Source organism: Vespa velutina, chromosome 16 (assembly GCF_912470025.1).
Source record: "Vespa velutina chromosome 16, iVesVel2.1, whole genome shotgun sequence".
Lineage (NCBI taxonomy): Eukaryota > Metazoa > Arthropoda > Insecta > Hymenoptera > Vespidae > Vespa > Vespa velutina.
The window spans coordinates 4886555-4905434 of NC_062203.1; the positions used below are offsets into that span (position 1 = coordinate 4886555).

Genomic DNA, 18880 nt, shown 5'->3' on the forward strand with positions numbered 1-18880 from the left:
AATAATGCTGATTCGATAGAAAGAAAGTGCGGACGAAAGGTCGTTCTCACTGTTTTGGCCAGACGGTCGCGTTGCATGGCAACAGAGGCCCAACGATGGTCCTGCGATGGTTCCCCAGCTCCTAGCGGTCAGTGCAACATAACTGCACTTGCTTCTCCGCACCGGCCGGACGTATTGCTGAAGTTCACGACATTACCGTACGTCTTTCTGCGCGAGATCTCTCTCGTTCGTTCGTTCGTTCGCGGGTGCGCACAACGCATCATCAAGCAGAGATGCAACAGGTTGCGCCTGGCGGCGATCGAACGCGCGTGCCTTAACAGGACCGTCTCGTATATCTTCTCGTTTACGTGTACCGCGCGTACACATACGTACGCTCGATCGCATTTCCGCTTTACCTTACCCCCGACCACCTTCCTCGAATATCATCTAATGCAACGGATTATTCTCTAGCCGGTGAAACTTGCCTGTAGAAACTCGCAACCTGCTTTATCCCATTTCTTCGAGCACGAAAATCGATCTAGAAAAAAGACAGAGAAAGCTAGAGAGAGAAAGAGAGAGAGAAAGCTAAAGAGAGAGGGGAAATAAGAAGCGAGTTAGAAGAGCGAGGGGAAGGGTCCCCGAGCAGCGAGACCGCCGTAAAGACGATGCCATCGTCATTTTTGTGGGGGTCATTATCACCGAGCGCACTCGCGCTCGTGGTAAGATCGCCCGGCGCACCGTTCAGTACAGTTATAACTTTGCTACGAGCCTGACGAGACACTCTCGCGAGTCTTCTCTCTTCTCTCGGAGGTCGCGCCTCGACACGCGCGCCTCGAACACGCGCGCCTCGACACCCCCCTCGACACTCCTATCCTTATCTTTCTCTTTTCCTAATATCTACGAGAAGAATAGAAACTGTCAATAGTGCGCAATCAACGGACCGCGTTCTTCGAATGTTCTTAGAGTATCTCTTTGTTATTTTCTTCGATATCAGTGGTGGATCGAGTGAAAAATCAAGATCGATCGGTCTTGGAATCGTCCGTTTCGATTTAAAAAAAAAAAAGATCGACATCGTTGGAACATGCGGCGGATCGTTAGAGGATCGTAACAAGATACGAGAAAGAGAGCAGGAAGATGCTGTGCCTTAAGAAACGAAGAACTTATAGCTTCACGCAGGGTACCTGCGTGGATCTTCCTCGGCGCTCGAAGAAGGACGCTGCTCGTTACGAGGGGTCCTTGAACATGGCTATTACGACACTGCCACGCAACAACAGGTGAGTCAGCTTTACGATTAAAAAGCTGCAGCTGCTACCCGGCTTCTCTCTCTCTCTCTCTCTCTCACTCTTTGACTGTCCGTCCAGCCATCTTCTCCAGTTCTATAATAGAATCGAACGTTACTCACGATTATGAGTATTTGGTCGCAACGATCGAAAGGAAAACTAAATTAATGAATAGATAAATTTGTCCATCGATCGAGATCATATCTAAAATAAAAGATAAGAGCGTTCTCGTTCTGCTACTTCCTTCGTGAGTTACGAGTTCGTACGCGCGAAGGACGTGCGGAGGTAAAAGTAAATGGAATCGTAGTTGACCAAGCTCGCTCCGACAAGTGGAATACAAACGTCCTACGCGCGAGTATATCTCCAATGAATTCTCCTCGTTCCGAGGATATCGACGTCAGTGTTGCGAGGAAAACTATCCGCGTGTTATTGCATTCCTTGCTTTAGAACGAAATTGTCATCTCGTATCCTATTCTCTTCCTGTCCGTGGTTAGGAAAAAGAAATAAAAAAATAAAAAATAAACTTGACAATTTTACTCGACTTCCTTTCCCCTTTGTATTTGGCATAAAGTTAAACGGAATTGTCCATTGTCGACGTAATGCGTTCCACATTGTCCCACGATGCTATCTCTTGATCCTGCTTTAAATATGAAATCCAGTTTCCAAGTTTTATGCGGTACGAGTTTTACTCGCCGAGCGAACCTCGATTTTAAACCGTTAACGTTTAATTGTCCCCGGTCGTCTTCCTGTTTTATTTATTCTAACGTAACCGTTAACAAGGAAACATACATTTTTTAGAGTGAAAAAGATCTCGATCGGTTAATCCGATCTCGTGTCGTTTAATTTTTATTCCACAACTTCACGTGTTATTTTTACTTTATCACTATTCACATTCTGCGTACGGATATTGTCCATTTAAAAACAATTATATGGACAATTTTTATAATATCGCTAAGGATAAGTACCTAGTCTATGACTAGAATTAAAGGAGGGTGAGGGTGGGAAAGAGAGAGAGAGAGAGAGAGAGAGAGAGGGAGGGAGGGAGCGAGAAATGCAGTTAAGCGAGTCGGTTTCCTGCTTTACGTAAAAGCTCGCCGAAGGAAATTTTCACGTGTATCCCAGATAGACGCGTACCTTTCTGTCAACTTATTATTATAGAAAATCCATCCTTTTGCTTCCTAGTCTTTAACTTTATCGTCGAAATATATTTAGATAGATAGAAAAGAAAGGAAAAGAGATCCCGATACTGATGATCCTTTCCCAGTAAGGTGTTATTAATAATTTGGGAGGTGTATGATATTTTAGCAAGACGATCAGCGAGACGGCGTTGCTCAGGTGGAGTCTTCCCGAGTTAGGAATAGAGAGATTTGAATGCCACGCAGTCATTAGTCGTTGCTACCGTTAGAGATGGACGGAAAGACAAGAGAGGAACGAAACGAATCGTAATAGCGATATTACCTCGAGAACTCGAAGAGCCGATTAGTGCTTCTTCTTTCTCTCTCTCTCTCTCTCTCTCTCTTTGTATTCTCATCCTTCTCGTTAACATCCATATTCTCAAGGCGTCGCGAGTAATTCTCTACGGTAGCATTGTTCGATTCATCGTCCTCGCCGTATACGTAAAGCGTATTATTATATCAATTTTCCATACCTGTCGTTGATCCTCGAAAAGTAGTATCAATGTAGCTATGCGAATAGTAAAATGTAAAAAATACCAGATTAAGAGGAGATACCACAATTACGGTTTATTTCCTTGGTCGAAGAAGCGAAGCGACGTCATTTCTTCGTTGGAGGTTCCTTTGAAATCGTGTCAGCGGTCTTAATTGCGACGGAGGAAGCGTACAACACGGCTCATTTCGCCTTTCGGACTTAATAAGACGGGACGAGACGAGACGAGCAACGTTATCCGCTCCGAGATCTACGATAAAGGCTCGTCGTAAATCGAATAACACAAATTTAATCCTTCCAACGAGATCCTTCGTTTCATTCTCAATGTTCCATCGATGTTCAATCATGAGATTTCCACGCAAAAAGGAGAAACAAACGAACAAACAAAGGGAAAAGAAAAGAAAAACCATAAATTCTCAACGGTTGTCGTTGGATCCGAAAGCAATTCCTATAAGAACGTTCGACCGTGCAGCTATGTCCAGGGCTGTCAAACTGCCTGGTGGCGGAAGCGCAACGCGTTGCATGTTGAATAAAGGGACGTAGGAGCGATGCTCGTTGGCTGGCGTACACCGGCCATCTGCAATTTGCGCTTTTGCCAAGCTCGTTTCACCGCTCCTTCGCAGGCGTGGCACCGAGCACACAAACTTTAGCCTCGCACCTATCTCTCTCCTCCCGGTTACTATACTAGAATTTAGATTCGTTGGACGCGACTAAAATCTTAACTCGAGTAAAACTCGACGCAACCCAGACACTCGTACTCGAGATATCCCGATGCACCATTATTTTCTTGAAACTCTCTTAAGTATGGATCAATTAAAATTTCTAACAACGGAAAAATACCGAAAGCTGACGGATTAATAATCGTCCCCTGTAAAAACTGGTTTCTTCGCTTAACGTTAAAAGAACGACTTGTTACAACTAAACATGCGTCTCCGTAGCTGTCACCTTCGTACATCTTCGTAGAGGAAAATTGCATAGAGATCGTTGCGGGACCGCAAGAAGCAATTTCGTCCGTGAGACACGTATTACCTACTTTACCGGTAAATTATCGTCGTACAATTTTAACTACTCGAATGGGGATTATTAAAGTAACGTTTACGCGATATTTTGTTCCACATTCGCGACTTGCTCCAGGAAGAGATCATCTAAACTGGCACGTTCTCGAATCGTAGGATACGGGAATGAACATTTCATTTTTTATTCGTTCGGTTTATCCGTTCGATCGGTTTCTTCCATGCAAACCACAAATGGCCGCGATGATAAGCCGTGATCACCGTTCGAGGCCGTTCAGGAAAGCTTCTACTACGTAGGCGTAGGTCGCAAGAGTACGCAGAAGAATCGCGTTACGCAAGTGGTAGGGGCTTCCTTTTTTTATCTCCTGAATGATAATTATTTATAATTGCAATTAATTACGGGCATTTGCCTACGGTCTCATGCGGTCTCAAGACTCCGTCTAAGGAGTCGCGTTCGACCATGAGAACGACACTGTTCTCAGACAATTTGTCGTACGCGCATAGGTGAATAAGCGCGCGCATCCTTATCTACATAGCAGTAGATATGTATTAGACACTTTGGGACACGTCCTCGTTATCCTCGAGAACGCTGTCCTCGTTGTCTCTGTCTGAGACTGGATCCTTTAGAAAACGAGGAGACGTTTCCTCGAAAGTTCGCTCAATTGTTGCGATTCTCTCAATTATTCATTCATTCGATCGAAGCGTCCCCGTTTCGGATATTCTCTTCGATTATATTCCTTTGAAAATCGTCCTTTGTCTCTTTGAAGAGAAAGAAAAAAATTATATTACGATTGTCGTATATCATACCTATGCAGATGAGATTGACGAAATTGTTACGCCGGAGATCTTGCTTCGTGACGAAATCTCGTAGAAATCTCAAAGCGATATATCTTGCGAAGAAACTCGAGGAAGTTTCGGAAGCATCGATAGTCGCCGGATATATGCTTTCTAACTTTTACCTTGTAAATTGTGCTTGCAGGACGCATCTTCTCTACCATCATGTCTACCTCGTAAAGTCTCATTCATATCCCGTTCGTCCTTACACGTTCGTTCTTTGTCACTCGTGAACCCTCGCATGTATTATCATTTGTTAATAAGTTTGTTGTCTCAAAGGGGATTGTTGAATTCAACACGTTCGACATTTTTCTATCTCTCTCGGGATAATCTTGTGAAGCGACGTTCAGGGTGCCCCTGCAACACGATTACCGCACATGCATGGCTACTATAGCGCTTGTAGGTTCTCAGGCGCTACACGTATCTATCTATTTCTACGTATTTGCGAACGAACCGAAAATCAACATCTATACTATTAATAATTATCTTTATCCTCAAGGATGAATAGAAAAAAGAAAAAAGGAAGAAGAAAAGCAAAAGGAAAAAACAAAAAAAGAGAAGTCTTGGTCCAGACCAGAACAAATGTCTCCCTCGTCAAATTTGTCGCGATAATTTTAAAGAGAATCAGATCGTGGAAGACGAGAGATTTCGATCGGCGCTTTCTTCTTGCTCGATCGTGCTGATGAGTGAGCGCAATTCAGCAGTCTGCTTTGCTCCTTATTGTGCGCGCGCACGCGCGCACGAGAGAGAGAGCTATAAAACGCGTTTGCTGGCGCGCTTTCGACGAGCAAGCAGATGTTTCTACCGGTCTTTCGACACGTGATCCACGTTTCCAACGGACGTGCCGCGCCATGTGCGCGACCCTTATACAAAGCACCCTTATTGTCAGTAAGTATAATAATGGTCTTCGTCGCCGCTTCATCTCCAAAAGAATTGCGAAATTTTTCCAAAGCGATCAATGCGTCGCAGATTTCGTATCGCCGTTTCTCGTTTAGTAACCATCCAAATGAAAATTTCGATCGATCTTAGGCGTTTCAAATCACTTTCGACGCTAAAATTAGGGACCTCAGTCAATAATTGACAATCGCTTTGAGCGATTCGCTATCTCCTTGGATTATTTCTCTCTTTTAGCTTTTTTCTTTCTTTTCTTTTTTTCCTTCTTGCGAAAGACTATTTCTCGAGGAACGATATCGACGATCAAAGTGGGCTAACGGTACGTTTTTGCGAATCATCGCTAGACTTTTCTCTATGGCTGTCGTTCGGTTCTTCAAGCGTTCATTTAGCGTGCGTCGAAGGCATCGTCGCACTTGAAGACCCGTCGAGAAGAATACTCGTTATCGCCATCTTAGAGATATCTTAGAAACGATGGTTACGATTCGCACCGTCGGCAGGAAAATATCAGGCCACGAAAACGCTCGGTCCTTTCCGCATTGGCGCACCTTCATGCGTCATTGTTTCTAATTTTTTGACGTAGGAAGCGTGACTGCTCTCTGCGAGAGCACATCGAATCGGATTAGCAACTTTTATCGCGGAATCGTTTCGCGTTCCACATTGAAAAATATCAAATACGAGAGAGATCCCGAATGAGGAGAGATCGAGAATATCGATGCGATCGATTATCTCCTTCGTTAACGAAGTACGTTAACGTTCGAGAAAGCATAATCACGGTCTCCTTAAAGAGCGGAAGGATAAACCATCGGCTAATCTCGTGTTAGCATCGACCAACGCAGGGAAATCCGTCCGCGTTCTCGTACGAGAGAAATTCCGTGTCGGCGAACCGTTAGATCTGCCACCTGTGTCCAACGTCTACGGAGAGAGTGCTCCTTCCGCGTCTAGGTCTTTACCTATAGGTAAAAGGACGTCTATGACATAAACCTATACAATACTATACTCTATATATCGTTCCTATCCCTCCATATGTTGATAAATACTTGGACGCATTCGTATCGTCCGATCGGATATAAAATCGTGGCTTCTCTCCTCTCCTCTCGATTAATCTCGTTTAATCTGAATTTACAACGATACACTGCGAGCATCCTGGTCTGTGACCTTGAAATCGACCTCCCCCGTCGAGTTACCCTTTCTTTCTCCATCCTCAACGACGTTTCGAGCCGTAGCTCGAATCATAATTCTCAAAACTACATATATACCTTATTCTTATTTATATATTGAATATCCAAACGTAGATCCAAGAGTAGCTACACGTGGTAGAGATCCGATCTTATCCGTTAATGGAAAAGCCACATCGTCTTACGAATACTTTCTAATCGACATCGATAAGCTACGATCGTCTTTTTCGATTTAACCATTTGTCCCGATTTATACGATGAATGCTGTAATTCTTTGAAAAATGACTAATACGATTTCGACTTTTCCCGGTCTTCGGTCGATACGACGCAATAACGTAATATATTCCTCCTTCCTGGACACGATCCTTTAATGTTTTTCTTCTTCTTCTCTTTCTCGAAAGATTCTCTTATCGATCAAGCGAATTTCTAATTCCCTCGTCGTCGTCCTCGCCGACGTCCTCGCCGTCGTCGACGTCGTCGACGTCGTCGTTTTTGCGTCTCTCCGTTCTCCGAAGTGTTCGCTCGAGCGAACCCGAACGCGGTCGAGTGCCGACGGAAAATGCCGAAACATCACGAAATAGGGAAGTCATCAGGCGGAAAGTACCGAAGCTCGTGCTCGTACTCGCGCGAAAGCCGTTACCTGTCGGCGCGGCGGTCAGTCTCGCGCGCACTGCGACAGTTTGTACGAGTCTTTTGTTGTGGTTGCGTTACGTTTCTGAAAACGCACGCGCGCGCGCGCGCACTAACGCGACACACGCAGGCGCAAGCGTGACAGGTGTTTCTCGTTTTTTCAATAAGATTTCTCTCTCGTTTCGTGTACGTGCGCGCGCGCGCGCCCACTCGCCCGTCTCCCCATTTTTCCTTGTAATTCCCGTTCCTAGACTTTTCGTATGTCCGTGCGGAAGTGGCGCCGGCCTTTGAAACGTAGACTTCCGCGAGTGGTGTAGTTGCTGGCCCAAAATAAAAGGCTAATTCATTAATAATCGTTCTCGATATCAACAACGATATTTACCCAAAGAGGACTCTCGTGCTTTTCCTGTTCAACATGAAACCAATGAGGATTTGATCGCGAGGTAAGGCGACGTTTATACGGTTTTGAATCGTATGCGAGACAACGGCGAAATTTCTTTCTCCTTTCATTCGTTCGTTCGAACACGCGAACGTGTATTGCGTAAGTCGATAAATTACATCGTTTTCCGTGAACACGACGAACGTACACGACGTTTTTCATCGTTCAATTTCTTCCCTTTCATTTCTAACGTACTTATTTATTAAATGTACCCATCGCCTTCCTTCCTACTCGATAAAATATTCGTCGAGAGAAAATTTCGTTCATGTTATCTCGATTCGTATTCAACGACAGCGAATGACTTTACGAGCTTATTTAAAGACGAATCTATGTCGTTTAGAGACGCTCCACGATATGACGATAGATCTCTTATTATTATCTCCGGAATTTCAAAAATGAGCTTACACCTAAGTACAAAAGTCGAGTTTTCTCGCGCAACGTTATCGCGAACGATGGTATTTTTTGGGATAACGTCGTGTCAGAAAAGGAAAAAAAAATCCGCCTATCATCGTACCTTTGATCGTACCTATTTCTTCTCATTTTTTTTGTCTACGTAAATGTGCGCGAACGGGATCGTTCTCTTTATCTCTTATTCCTTCTTACACGATAACGTCGTGGATCGGATCGAATCGAATCATAGTTTCAGGAAGAAAATGATTTACAAGATAAAGGATAAGTTCGATACTTATCGTACGATTCGCGCGTCCCGACGTTGACTCAGCCAACGTCGACATACGAAATATTTCATTTCGAAGGAACGTACGTATTACAATATACGTATGGAATTTGATGAAATTCCTTAGAGTCGATCGTTGGGATTTTTGTTTTTTATCTTTTGTCGTCGAGATAACATTGATGGTACAATTCAATTTTATTAATCATCGTTCGAATTTACCAGCCGTATACATTTCTTTTACGCTAGAGTCGATCGGATTTGAGGACGAGTCGTTCGAAAAGGCACGCCCGTCTTACGCGTGAAAATGGCATTTCACGCTCGTTGCCGGCCAGTCCGTTAACTCCGCGAACGTGTTTTTAATGACGAGACTGCCGTCTGCTCGCCGACGAGAATAATAATTATAAAATCGTTCCGGCGCGATGGACTCCTCCTCGGACCGTTCCTTTTTCTTTTCTTTCATTTTCTACACTTCCATTTCGTATCACACTTTAATTCTCTTCGAGCAAATCGAAGAAACCGGTATAATGCTTCGCTTCGTTAGACAATCGCGGTCATCTCCTATGAGTCATTTTTATCTAGGTATTGGCGCGCCATCGATTAATATACTTTCGCCGTCATCCAGCTTTTCGTAACGTCGGGCATATGAGTGCATATCGTCTGGCCTTGATTCAAAAATCTGGTCCAGCGCTCTGTTGACGATCATTCTGCGATCGAGGGGCAAAGAGAAAGAGAGAGAGAGAGATCTTTCCTTGATCCTCGTTTATCCGTTATTAAAACCATTGTTTACATTAGACACTCATTATACGTAACGGAGAGATAAGAAAAGTACATAAAAAGAATGTCAAGTCGAAAAGAATACGTTACGTCGTACGCACGAAATATGACTACGATAAGACCTTTCATCGAATTATCAGGGAAATTCTCTTGGAAAGAAGAGAGTCAGCATCCTCCAACTTCAATAAGATAATATTTGCCGTCCCGATTTTACGCTTCTGACGTCAAGAAAGGCAAAGAGGAGCCGTATTTTCCTTCTCTTTCTCTCTCTCTATCTTATATATTCTCTTATATATTCTCATTTTTTTCATTTCCTTATCTCAACCATCCGTTTTTTTACGCACGTATGGCACAGGTAATGGCGCCACATTTAATGGCGCGCACGATCCTCGTTCTTTTATTTACAACGTCGTTCTCCGCCTCGTCTTACGCGAAATCGATAAATAATATCGAATATCGAATATTGAATATCGATCGGAAAGCGGAACTCGGTGTTCGATCATTATCCTCGTTCGTATCTAATCCATGCCGCGTACTTGCGCATACGTTTCGTAGCTAAGTTTCCTTTTTTTAAAAAGAAGAAAAGAAAAAACCGGGATCGCTCTAATCGAAAATAATCCAGCAGGAGTAGCTCGTTCGCCTAGCTCGTAAAAGCCAGGAGACCGAATCGACCGTACGGCTTTAATTAGAGTCGCGTTAGTCCGCTTCCGCTATTTCATGCTTGCCGCAAAATAAAACCGTTCGCGTGCTCCTCCGAGCACTTATCCCTATTTTTTTTCTCTGACATTCGGATATGAGAGCATTTCGAGAATCGCCATAAACGAGCGACGAACGTTTCTCCTATCGTGGCGATTCGTGACATTAATGACAGGCGTGAATGCGAAACGATGAGCAAAGACCGGAGCCGAGCCGAGATGTAAACAGGATGCCGAAGAGTATACACAGGAAAAAGAGAAAGATGGGCGACGACGATGAGTGCGAGGATTATGCGAAGGTAGCAAGGTCGTTGCCACGCTGAGACCGAGTCTTCTACCGAGCCGATACCCTTCTCTCTCTTGCTTCGCCGGCAAGGTCGTTGCCATCGAAGGGAATATACTCCTTTTTCTAAGCCAACAAAATTCGCGTTTCCAATCATACCAGTCTGATCCCTGTCTATCTTGCGATATATGTTGAGCAGACGAAGAATCATGAAAATTTCGAGGTTGACGAAAATAACGGTCGTCGGTTGACGCGATGATATATATGATCGTTTACGACATATAAATTATACGGAGAGAGACGATATTACGTGTTAAATTGATTCGAACATCGAGAGACGAGTTAATCCGATTGACTTAATAATAATACATCGAAACGAACTTACTCGAATATATAGCCATGTTTCTTTGGGTGACTTCTTTAACGAGGATAAACGCGAAAGATGGAAGGCCCCATAATCGGACATAAAAGGAATTCTTGAAAGATCTCTATAAGGAAGTGAAAACGAGACGGGGAACGCGGACGACAGAGAAATTCATTAATAAAACTGCACTTGTGGGATATACGGGCGAGCGAATGGCTCGTAAGAAGGTAGGAGAGAATCGCGCGTAGGTCAGGGTCGCCGCGCGCGCGCGTACTCTCACGCATGTGTCGGAGGAGAAGGGAAAGCCAAGAGATAGGAAGGAAAGGTGGAAAAGGAAAAAAAAAAAAAGAAAAAGCTTGCTCCTTACTAGAAGTAGTCGCGTGCTAAACGTCGGATGAAAGTTAGTCGAATGGTGGTGGCATCGATGGTGTCGTTCGGAAGATTTCTCACGATCGAACAAGAAGAGGAGCGCGCTATGGCTCGAGTTTTTCATCGACTCCGAATGAATGACCGAAAAAGTATCTTGGAAAGGCACGACTGGTCAAGTCCCACACCAGCTGATAATTGGCTCTACCGTTTAAAAGATCGAGCCCGTCGACGACGAGATGAGAAAAGATAGCGCCGAAGAATTCGACCAGGCCGTCACTAAAATCTTCTTCCCTGGCTTTATAATATAAAAGCGTTACTCTCGTTGGACGACGTCTTTCGTTCGTTAAAAAAAGTGAACAAGTATTACTCGACAACTTTTCTCGAATAAATATTTTATTGTAAATCGACCGATAAGTATTTTCGCTTCGTATTCTTTTGGAAAACGAATGCTTCTAGAATAAACGTCGTTCTTTGACGATAGAAGAATGAAACAGAATGAAAGAGAACAAAATTAACCTCAGTCATTTTCATAGTGGAACAAAAGACGTCGACGTTAGTACGACGATAGTACGACGTTAAACGCGCTTAAACGAGAACGTTTTCGGACGTTAACGTAATTTACGATTTATGCTTGAAATTTTAACACCGATAATAAGACTATCGTCGCACGTCCCGAAAGGCTTTAGAAACGTTCCTTATCTACAAAGCGATTACAATTTTTCTATCGTCGACGACGATAACGAGCGGCAATAATGAGGGAAGAAAAAAGTTGAAAAATTTGCAGGTAAAAAATCGCAGCAGCGATTTCTTATCGATGTATTTCCTTGTTTGTCACGATAATAGCAAGTAAATAATAAGTAATAATAAAATGCAGTGGCAATAGTACGTAAAAACACATTTTGCGGCGTATTTCAACACCTGTCGTATTATCTTTCGTTAAATTAATCGTAAAGTCGCGTAGAACGATTTTAAATTGCCGAGGAAGAAAAGTTTGGATAAAGTGATATTTAGCACGTATCGTGTATAAGTAGCCGTTTATAATCGTTGAAATCGTTAAACGAGATAAACCGATGCTCCATTAGTCCTCTAATTAGTCGGAGAGTCCGGTCAATTAACGTTCCCTTTCCCGGGCGCAACCCGACGACGGTCGCATTGCGAATTCGAACGTGTCCAGCTTTTAATTTTAAATTCGCATCGCGATACTTGTTCTCGTTGCTCTTGTATCGTTAAGATAATTCGATTACGAAGAGGAGAAAGAAAAGGAAAAGTTGATCGATCCTAGATATCAAAGACGTCGTTGTTACAAGATAACGTATAACGTGATCTCATTATTCGCATTATTTCTACTTGTACGTCTTATACCAAAGGCATACACGTTGTTGATAAACAGCTCTCCTCTCTCGGGCGAATGTCTAAAAACGATTTGTATTCTCGTATAAGCCTCGCCGCGTACTTACTTACATCGTACGTACATACGTACGTATATACGTATAGGATACATTTCTCCGGCGTAACTTGAGAAACGAAAAGAAAAAAAGAACGTTTACACTTGCTCAATACGAATGTTTATCGTTAATATCGTCAACGATTCAAAAAATTGACCATTTTACGGGGCAAGAATGCAAGAACTCGGCTTCGTGCCGTAAGACGGATTAAGTAATATCCTACGCGGTAACAACGAGAGTACACGTAAGCTTACGTAAGAACGGAGCTACGCGTAATTCCGCGTCTGTATTGAGAGTATCCTTCCTTCTCTTCTACTCGCCATCCTTCTCGTGCCTTTCTCTCTTTGACCTTTCCTCCAATTTTATCAAGGTTGAAACGAGCTTCTCTCCTCTTTTGTTTTATCGATAAGCGATTCCATACGATAATTGTTTCGACATGAATATTTGTTTCAACGAGAAATCATGTAGACGACGCGTGACGGGAAGTTGAAGAGAAGTTGGATTGCTCGTAGAACAAGCACGTTTTCGTTTCTACCCAATTTGCCGACGCGACAACTCGTCCGTACTGTTACGGTTAAGCCACCGTTAAGCGCGTATGAGCGACCAATAGAGATAAAGATAAAGAGAAGAGTCCAAGTTTTTATTTCTGCTTGGGGACTCAACGATCGGAAGCCATGCAAATTCCACGATGCACTCGGTGGATCTTCCTTCACGAATCGTAACAGTAACTCGCGAGTCAAGGAGCGGATGGAAGCGGCCATTGGTTGAACGCACTCATCAGGATTGCCGTTCTACAGCGTGAAAAGTACTCTCTCCTTCTTGTTCTTCCTTCGTTCCGCTAGCGATTTCTACATTTACTTACGTGTTTTAGATAATTCACGTAATTGTTAATTATTGCACCTGACGATCCTACACGCGTCCATTCTCGTTTGACGGTCGTTGTCGATCGCGTTAAAATCCGAGAGAGCAGCCCGAAGGATTTAATCTAACGTGACAAGCTTTCTCCAGAAGGAAATTGCATATAGAGCTAGACTGTTCTTTCTGTCCTTCTTTTTCAAAACAGACGAATTTGGAAGGAATTCGATGCTCGAAAAAAGAAAGAAAATGAATGACGCTTAAAAGACAGAATAAAAATGGGTCGGAGAGAAGAACGTAACGACCGGAGGACGTAACGTAAAGCACATCGGAGGAGAATGAGAGGCGAAGCTATTCTATACACCTACCAACGGCCGTGTACGGCCTGACCTTATGTCCCACTCCGTATAAGCGTGTCTCTCTTTCAACTAATTTCAACTAAACTCTCTTCCGCGAAGAAAGCTGTTACCTCTCCTTCGTACATTTTCTTTTTGCCTCCGAAGTAAATAATCCTGACCTGTACTTTATCACGTCTTTCGTACGTTTTACGATTATTTAATGACACAGTTAAAAAGTAAAATTTTCTAATACCAGAAAGCCGTAGAGTACCTACTCGCGTTACGTCATTCTCACATTTTGATAGATCGTACAGTTAATACCGACTGACTATGCTGATTCTCGACGGAAGAATGAATGAGAACAATTTAACGCTATACGGGAAAAGAAGAAGCAAGTTCGGCCACGTCCATTTACACACTTCCGAGTCTTACTCTGTCTCGCGCTTGAATGGGACGGTAGCGAGCTCTGTTCAAGGCCAGGCCCGCGACCGTCCCTTGTTTTGTTTTGTTTTGTTTACGCGCCCTCTCTCTCTCTCTCTCTCTCTCTCTCTCTCTCTCTCTCTCGCACGCGTTATATACGACAACATATATGCGTAAATTTACATTGTCTATATGACAATGAAATTTGTTATCGCTTGCAACTACGTACGCATATTTTCTCCATTTCATTTTGGAATAATCGAGAGACCGAGTTGGCGATGATAGAAAATGTCGGACAATCTCTTTCTAATCTTCCGCGTTCCACACGTAATCTCGCTGGAATCGACGCGACGAGAGAACGTTTTCCTCTCAACGCAAAGAGATAATGAATAATAAATTTGATTATGTAACCGGCCGATTAAAATTGCAAGTATTTGCATCGGAGGAAAAAAGTTGGAATGGTGGAAAGGTGGAACGAAGAAGAGGAGACTTACTTACGTAAGTACGCGTTTATCGAGCAACGAGGAAAAAAGGAAGAAAGAGAAAAAAGAAAGGAAGAAAGAAAGAAAGATAAATGGAGCTTCGCCATGGAAATCGTCCCGACCATGGCCTTTCGAACGAAGGGGGAGGATTCGTGTCGCGTCGGTCGTCTTGTCATCGGCGTTTTAAAGAAAAAGAAAGGACAAGGCGACGACATTGCAAGGTTGTTGACAAGGATGTAGTAATCTTTTCGTGATGCAATCCGACTTCCTTCGCGGTTTTATTCCATTTGAAATAATTCCACTCTGAAATAATAACAAAGATGCGGATCCTCCTCTAGCGTCGGACTCAGTCAAGAGCGTACGCATATTCCTCGGGTATATAACTCCTTTAGAATCGAACGTCCTTCTTCATCTTTTTTTTTTTTTTTGTTTCTTTCACAACGATTTATATCTCTCGGGGAAATAATAAGCTTTCCCTTATCCCTAATCTGCCGTTGGCAGATCTGTCGCGATCGGAGCGAAATTAAAATATGACGGCGTTTATAAACCGGTCCTTAAGAATAATCGACGAAGCGAGAAAGATCGAACGACGATTTGTACCTCGATAAATTTTGATTCCTTCGATTCGTCGAAAATCTCCCTGGTATCCTGTACCCGATTTACCCGATTCTTTTATCCCCACTTTTCATTCCTCGATTGCATCGAAGAAAGCAAAACATCCAACTCGTCAAAGTTACGTACAAAGTTACGTGTACTTGGTACGCGTTACGTCGTCTACTACTCCCACGACGTGCGTTCTTTGCCAACAAGGATTGCATAATCGAGGAACGAGACAAGAGTCTCGTGGAATTTAACATGAAAATCGTTCGCGAGCGATTCTCTCGTTTTGGTGTGAAAGAAAAAAAGAAAGAAAAAGAAACAATTCGAAAGATAAGACGTATGACGAACTAAATAAAAAGAATGAATATAAAGATAATCCAAAGACGTACGCGTCTTTGGAAGTACGTAAGTAAGTAAAATGTCTCCTGCTTTGGTTTCGCGCTTCGAAAAGGTAAGGAGAGAAAAAAAAGAAAAGGAATCGGCTCGTTGCCCATAGCAATCCGGTTAATTAAAGAGAAAGTGGAACGAGGGCCCTGATCGTTCGACGTTCGTCGTTACGAACGCCGACGAGCGACGACGAAACAAACGATCAGCAAGCAGGCAGACCCGGCTCTTCTCTCGGCAACTCTCCGATTCCCTCGGAACGTTTTTTCAAGGCCGTCTCCTCCGCTTCGTCCTCGTCGTCGTTGTTGTTGTCGTCGTCGTCAAATCGATCTCCGAGAGCGGGCTTTTGTAGAAAAAAGATCAAAAGCGGCTTTTAATCGTTCGACTAATTGCAACTCGTCTTGGCTTCGTGGTCGCACGCAGACGCGAGACTCTTCTTTTCCAAGAAGAAGCATACGCGTGGCTTTTCTCTCTCTCTCTCTCTCTCTCTCTCTCTCTCCGGAGGAGGCTGCGAGGAGGTCGCGAGCAAGGCCACCCGGGCCGTTGCCCTCCTGAGCTCGATCTTGCCTCTTGCATTCGCTCGGTCGCTCGGTCGGTCGGTCGGTCTACGATACGCGTGCAGGCTTAGAGATATCGTCCATCGATAGGATACGCAACCGATTCGTATCACTTCGTATCTGGATATACTCGTATGCCATTATTACTCGTATACGAAATGTCGACGAAACGACATTACCTACTTGGGATTATTTCGTAGCTTTTGTAATACCTGTTCTCGGCGACGTAACGAGTCGATCGCGCCAAAGATAGGATCCGACTTTCACCCTTGTCGTTCGATTTTCTCTTATTTTCGTCGAATTTTTATCCTCCGACCGGAACAGATATTATGTCCTTTATAGACATAGAGTTGGCATATTGCGTAACGATAAGTATACGCGGACGTCGGTTTGAAGGTTTGCGTTACGTGGATTCTTCGTTTTCCGGCCGAACAATCTGCTCGGAGTGAAAGCTGAAATTTTCTGGGAACGTTCTCCAAGAAGAGCGGCCTATTCCGTGTCTACTTCGTGCTCATTCTAAAAGAAAGGCAAATTCATTTATATCAAACGAATATCGAATTCTTCGAGGTCTAAAGAGTTTGTTCTCCTCTTCTTATACGTCACATACGACGAAGAAAAAGGAGATCGTAGCGAACATAGAAGTTGGATTTTATCCCTTTAGAGTTTCTCTCTAACGTCAACTTGTGCAATCGGCGTACGCGTTTGCCATCTCTACATAAAATCTTATGTAATCGTCGTCCCAATGGCGAAGAAGAAGAAGAAGAAGCGGCACAAGGAGAAAAAAGAAAATGCAACAACCGTGAGGACTTTCGTCGAATCGCGCTTGCGAAATTGCGATTCGATTCGATTCGATTCGAGTTCTACCCAATTCGTATCTGGTTTTTTTCTCATCTATGAAAAATTCCTATGTGGCAGAGATAAAACGATCTCTACGTACGTACAATGGTACAATAACGATATTTCCTTTGGATTGTCATTTGATTTTCATGCGAAAGACGAACTACCGAAAAGAATGCTCGGCTCGGAATCAATATCGATTTCGTAGTTGGTTTGTTCGGCCGAGCACGTTCCGTTCGTTCTTGGTCTTCTTGGTAATGTGGTCACGTGCCCGCCGTGAACGCGCACATTCGCGAAGTCGTGGCGACGATCGACGAGAGAGTCCAAGAATCGAACGATCGGAATCTCTCGTCGATCGACTCGAAAAATATCGACTCGCGCATTCAAATCTCTTCGAGGAATCCTTATATTCGAAGGGAAAGGATGCCTCCTCCTTTATGACGCGGAGGACGTCGTGGATGAACGTGAAAAGATAATGGAAGGAAGAAAGGGAGGTATGCGGTATCTAAATCTGTATTCGAGACGTTTACACAATTCTAGACCGTTCGCGTGCTCTCTTCTCTCTTTCGCATCGCAAACGAACTGACTTTCGTAGGGGGATCGTCGAGGAGGAGGAGAAGGCGAGGAGGAATATCGCGCGCGACGAATACTTGGCACTCGCGACCAACCTGCCAAAGACCTAAGCACGATCTAATTTCTATCATCGAATGAGTCTGTGGAGAAAGTCCAAGGAGTTCTGGCCAAGTTCCAGAAACTTTTACAAGTGAAATTTCAATCTCTTTTTTATTTCGTTATTACATCAAGTAAGATATCTATACCTAGTTCGTCTCGATGCTTTGATCAATCGAGGAAAAGAGGACGCTCTTACCGATGGATAATCTCGACCGGTTTCGAGTGAGGACGACGGCGGCTATAGGAAAACGCGTGTACGTCCACGTGAGGATAAGTTACAAACACCAAGGAGAAAGCATGTCCGAGCGTGCCGGAGTCTGTTCAATTCTAAGAGTTTACTAAGAGAGACCGATCGAAAGTACGCACGTTTTCTACCACGAGGTTTCCATACGTGTATACATACGTTGGTACAGCGAACGACAACATTTCGTCGAGGCGTTGCGTCACCTAAGACAGACCATCCGCAATTGTTCCTGCGAATCTTTTTTGATTGCATATAATTTGAAAAAATGGCATAATTAGTAGAGGATTCGTAATTGCTACGAAAACGATCTAATCGCTCGAACGTTATCGTATCTCTTGTAATCGAAGATTATAGGATGAGGAGCAATGGTAAATCGTTCCTCCTTGGGGGAAAAGAAGGAAAAAAAAATAGAAGGAATCATAAAAGAACTTTGCGAGAGATTCAGCGAAAGGAGCCTTCGAAAGGAGGTTGTCGCGTTTTTCCCGTCGTCGATTCTCGAACGAATAGACGACGTCCCGCAACGAAAAGTGGATCGCTACGCTTCTTTCTCCCTTTTTCTTCGTTCTTCCGTACGCAATCGTGTTCCGTTCGCTGATATCGTAAGGACCGATCCTTATGATGAAAAAGAACAAAAAAGAAAAAGAAAAAAAAGAAAGACGAGTATTGCAAAGCTCATTGTAAAGAAAAAAAGTAACGCAATTTGTATTTGTCCGTCCGCTTTTAGGAGCAGGGAGGAGAGGCCATCCGGAATGGTTCTTACCGTAACCGAGGACACACCGGCGGATATGCTGGCTGGGAGTATGGAACTTCTGGTCCAGCTTCCGCGCGAGCATCATCTTAACGCGCAAAGAGTCACCGTCCAGAGGAGGTAAATTATTGATAATTTTCATCTGATCGTTGCTCCTTAACGAAGTGCACTGTAGAAATCCTTCGATCGCTCCTAATTAATATGCTAATGGCGGCGTGCTCGCCGTAA

At 43.7% G+C, this 18880-nt stretch overlaps 1 protein-coding gene across 7 annotated transcripts in view; it reads left to right on the forward strand.

Moving 5' to 3' along the window:
• The first annotated feature begins 728 nt into the window (after nucleotides 1-728).
• The window catches only part of LOC124954693 (E3 ubiquitin-protein ligase RBBP6), a 28632-nt gene continuing 10480 nt past the window's right edge, over nucleotides 729-18880 (forward strand). The window contains exons 1-2 of one of the 7 annotated variants that reach the window (XM_047507969.1): nucleotides 729-1253; nucleotides 18629-18772. In XM_047507969.1, coding sequence (XP_047363925.1) covers nucleotides 1114-1253; nucleotides 18629-18772 — 284 coding nt within the window. In that variant the 5' untranslated portion in view covers nucleotides 729-1113. Of the gene's footprint in view, nucleotides 1254-7494; nucleotides 7914-14391; nucleotides 14627-18628; nucleotides 18773-18880 lie in introns of those variants that run through there. The other 6 variants (XM_047507970.1, XM_047507976.1, XM_047507977.1 and 3 more) reach the window with 6 other exon arrangements.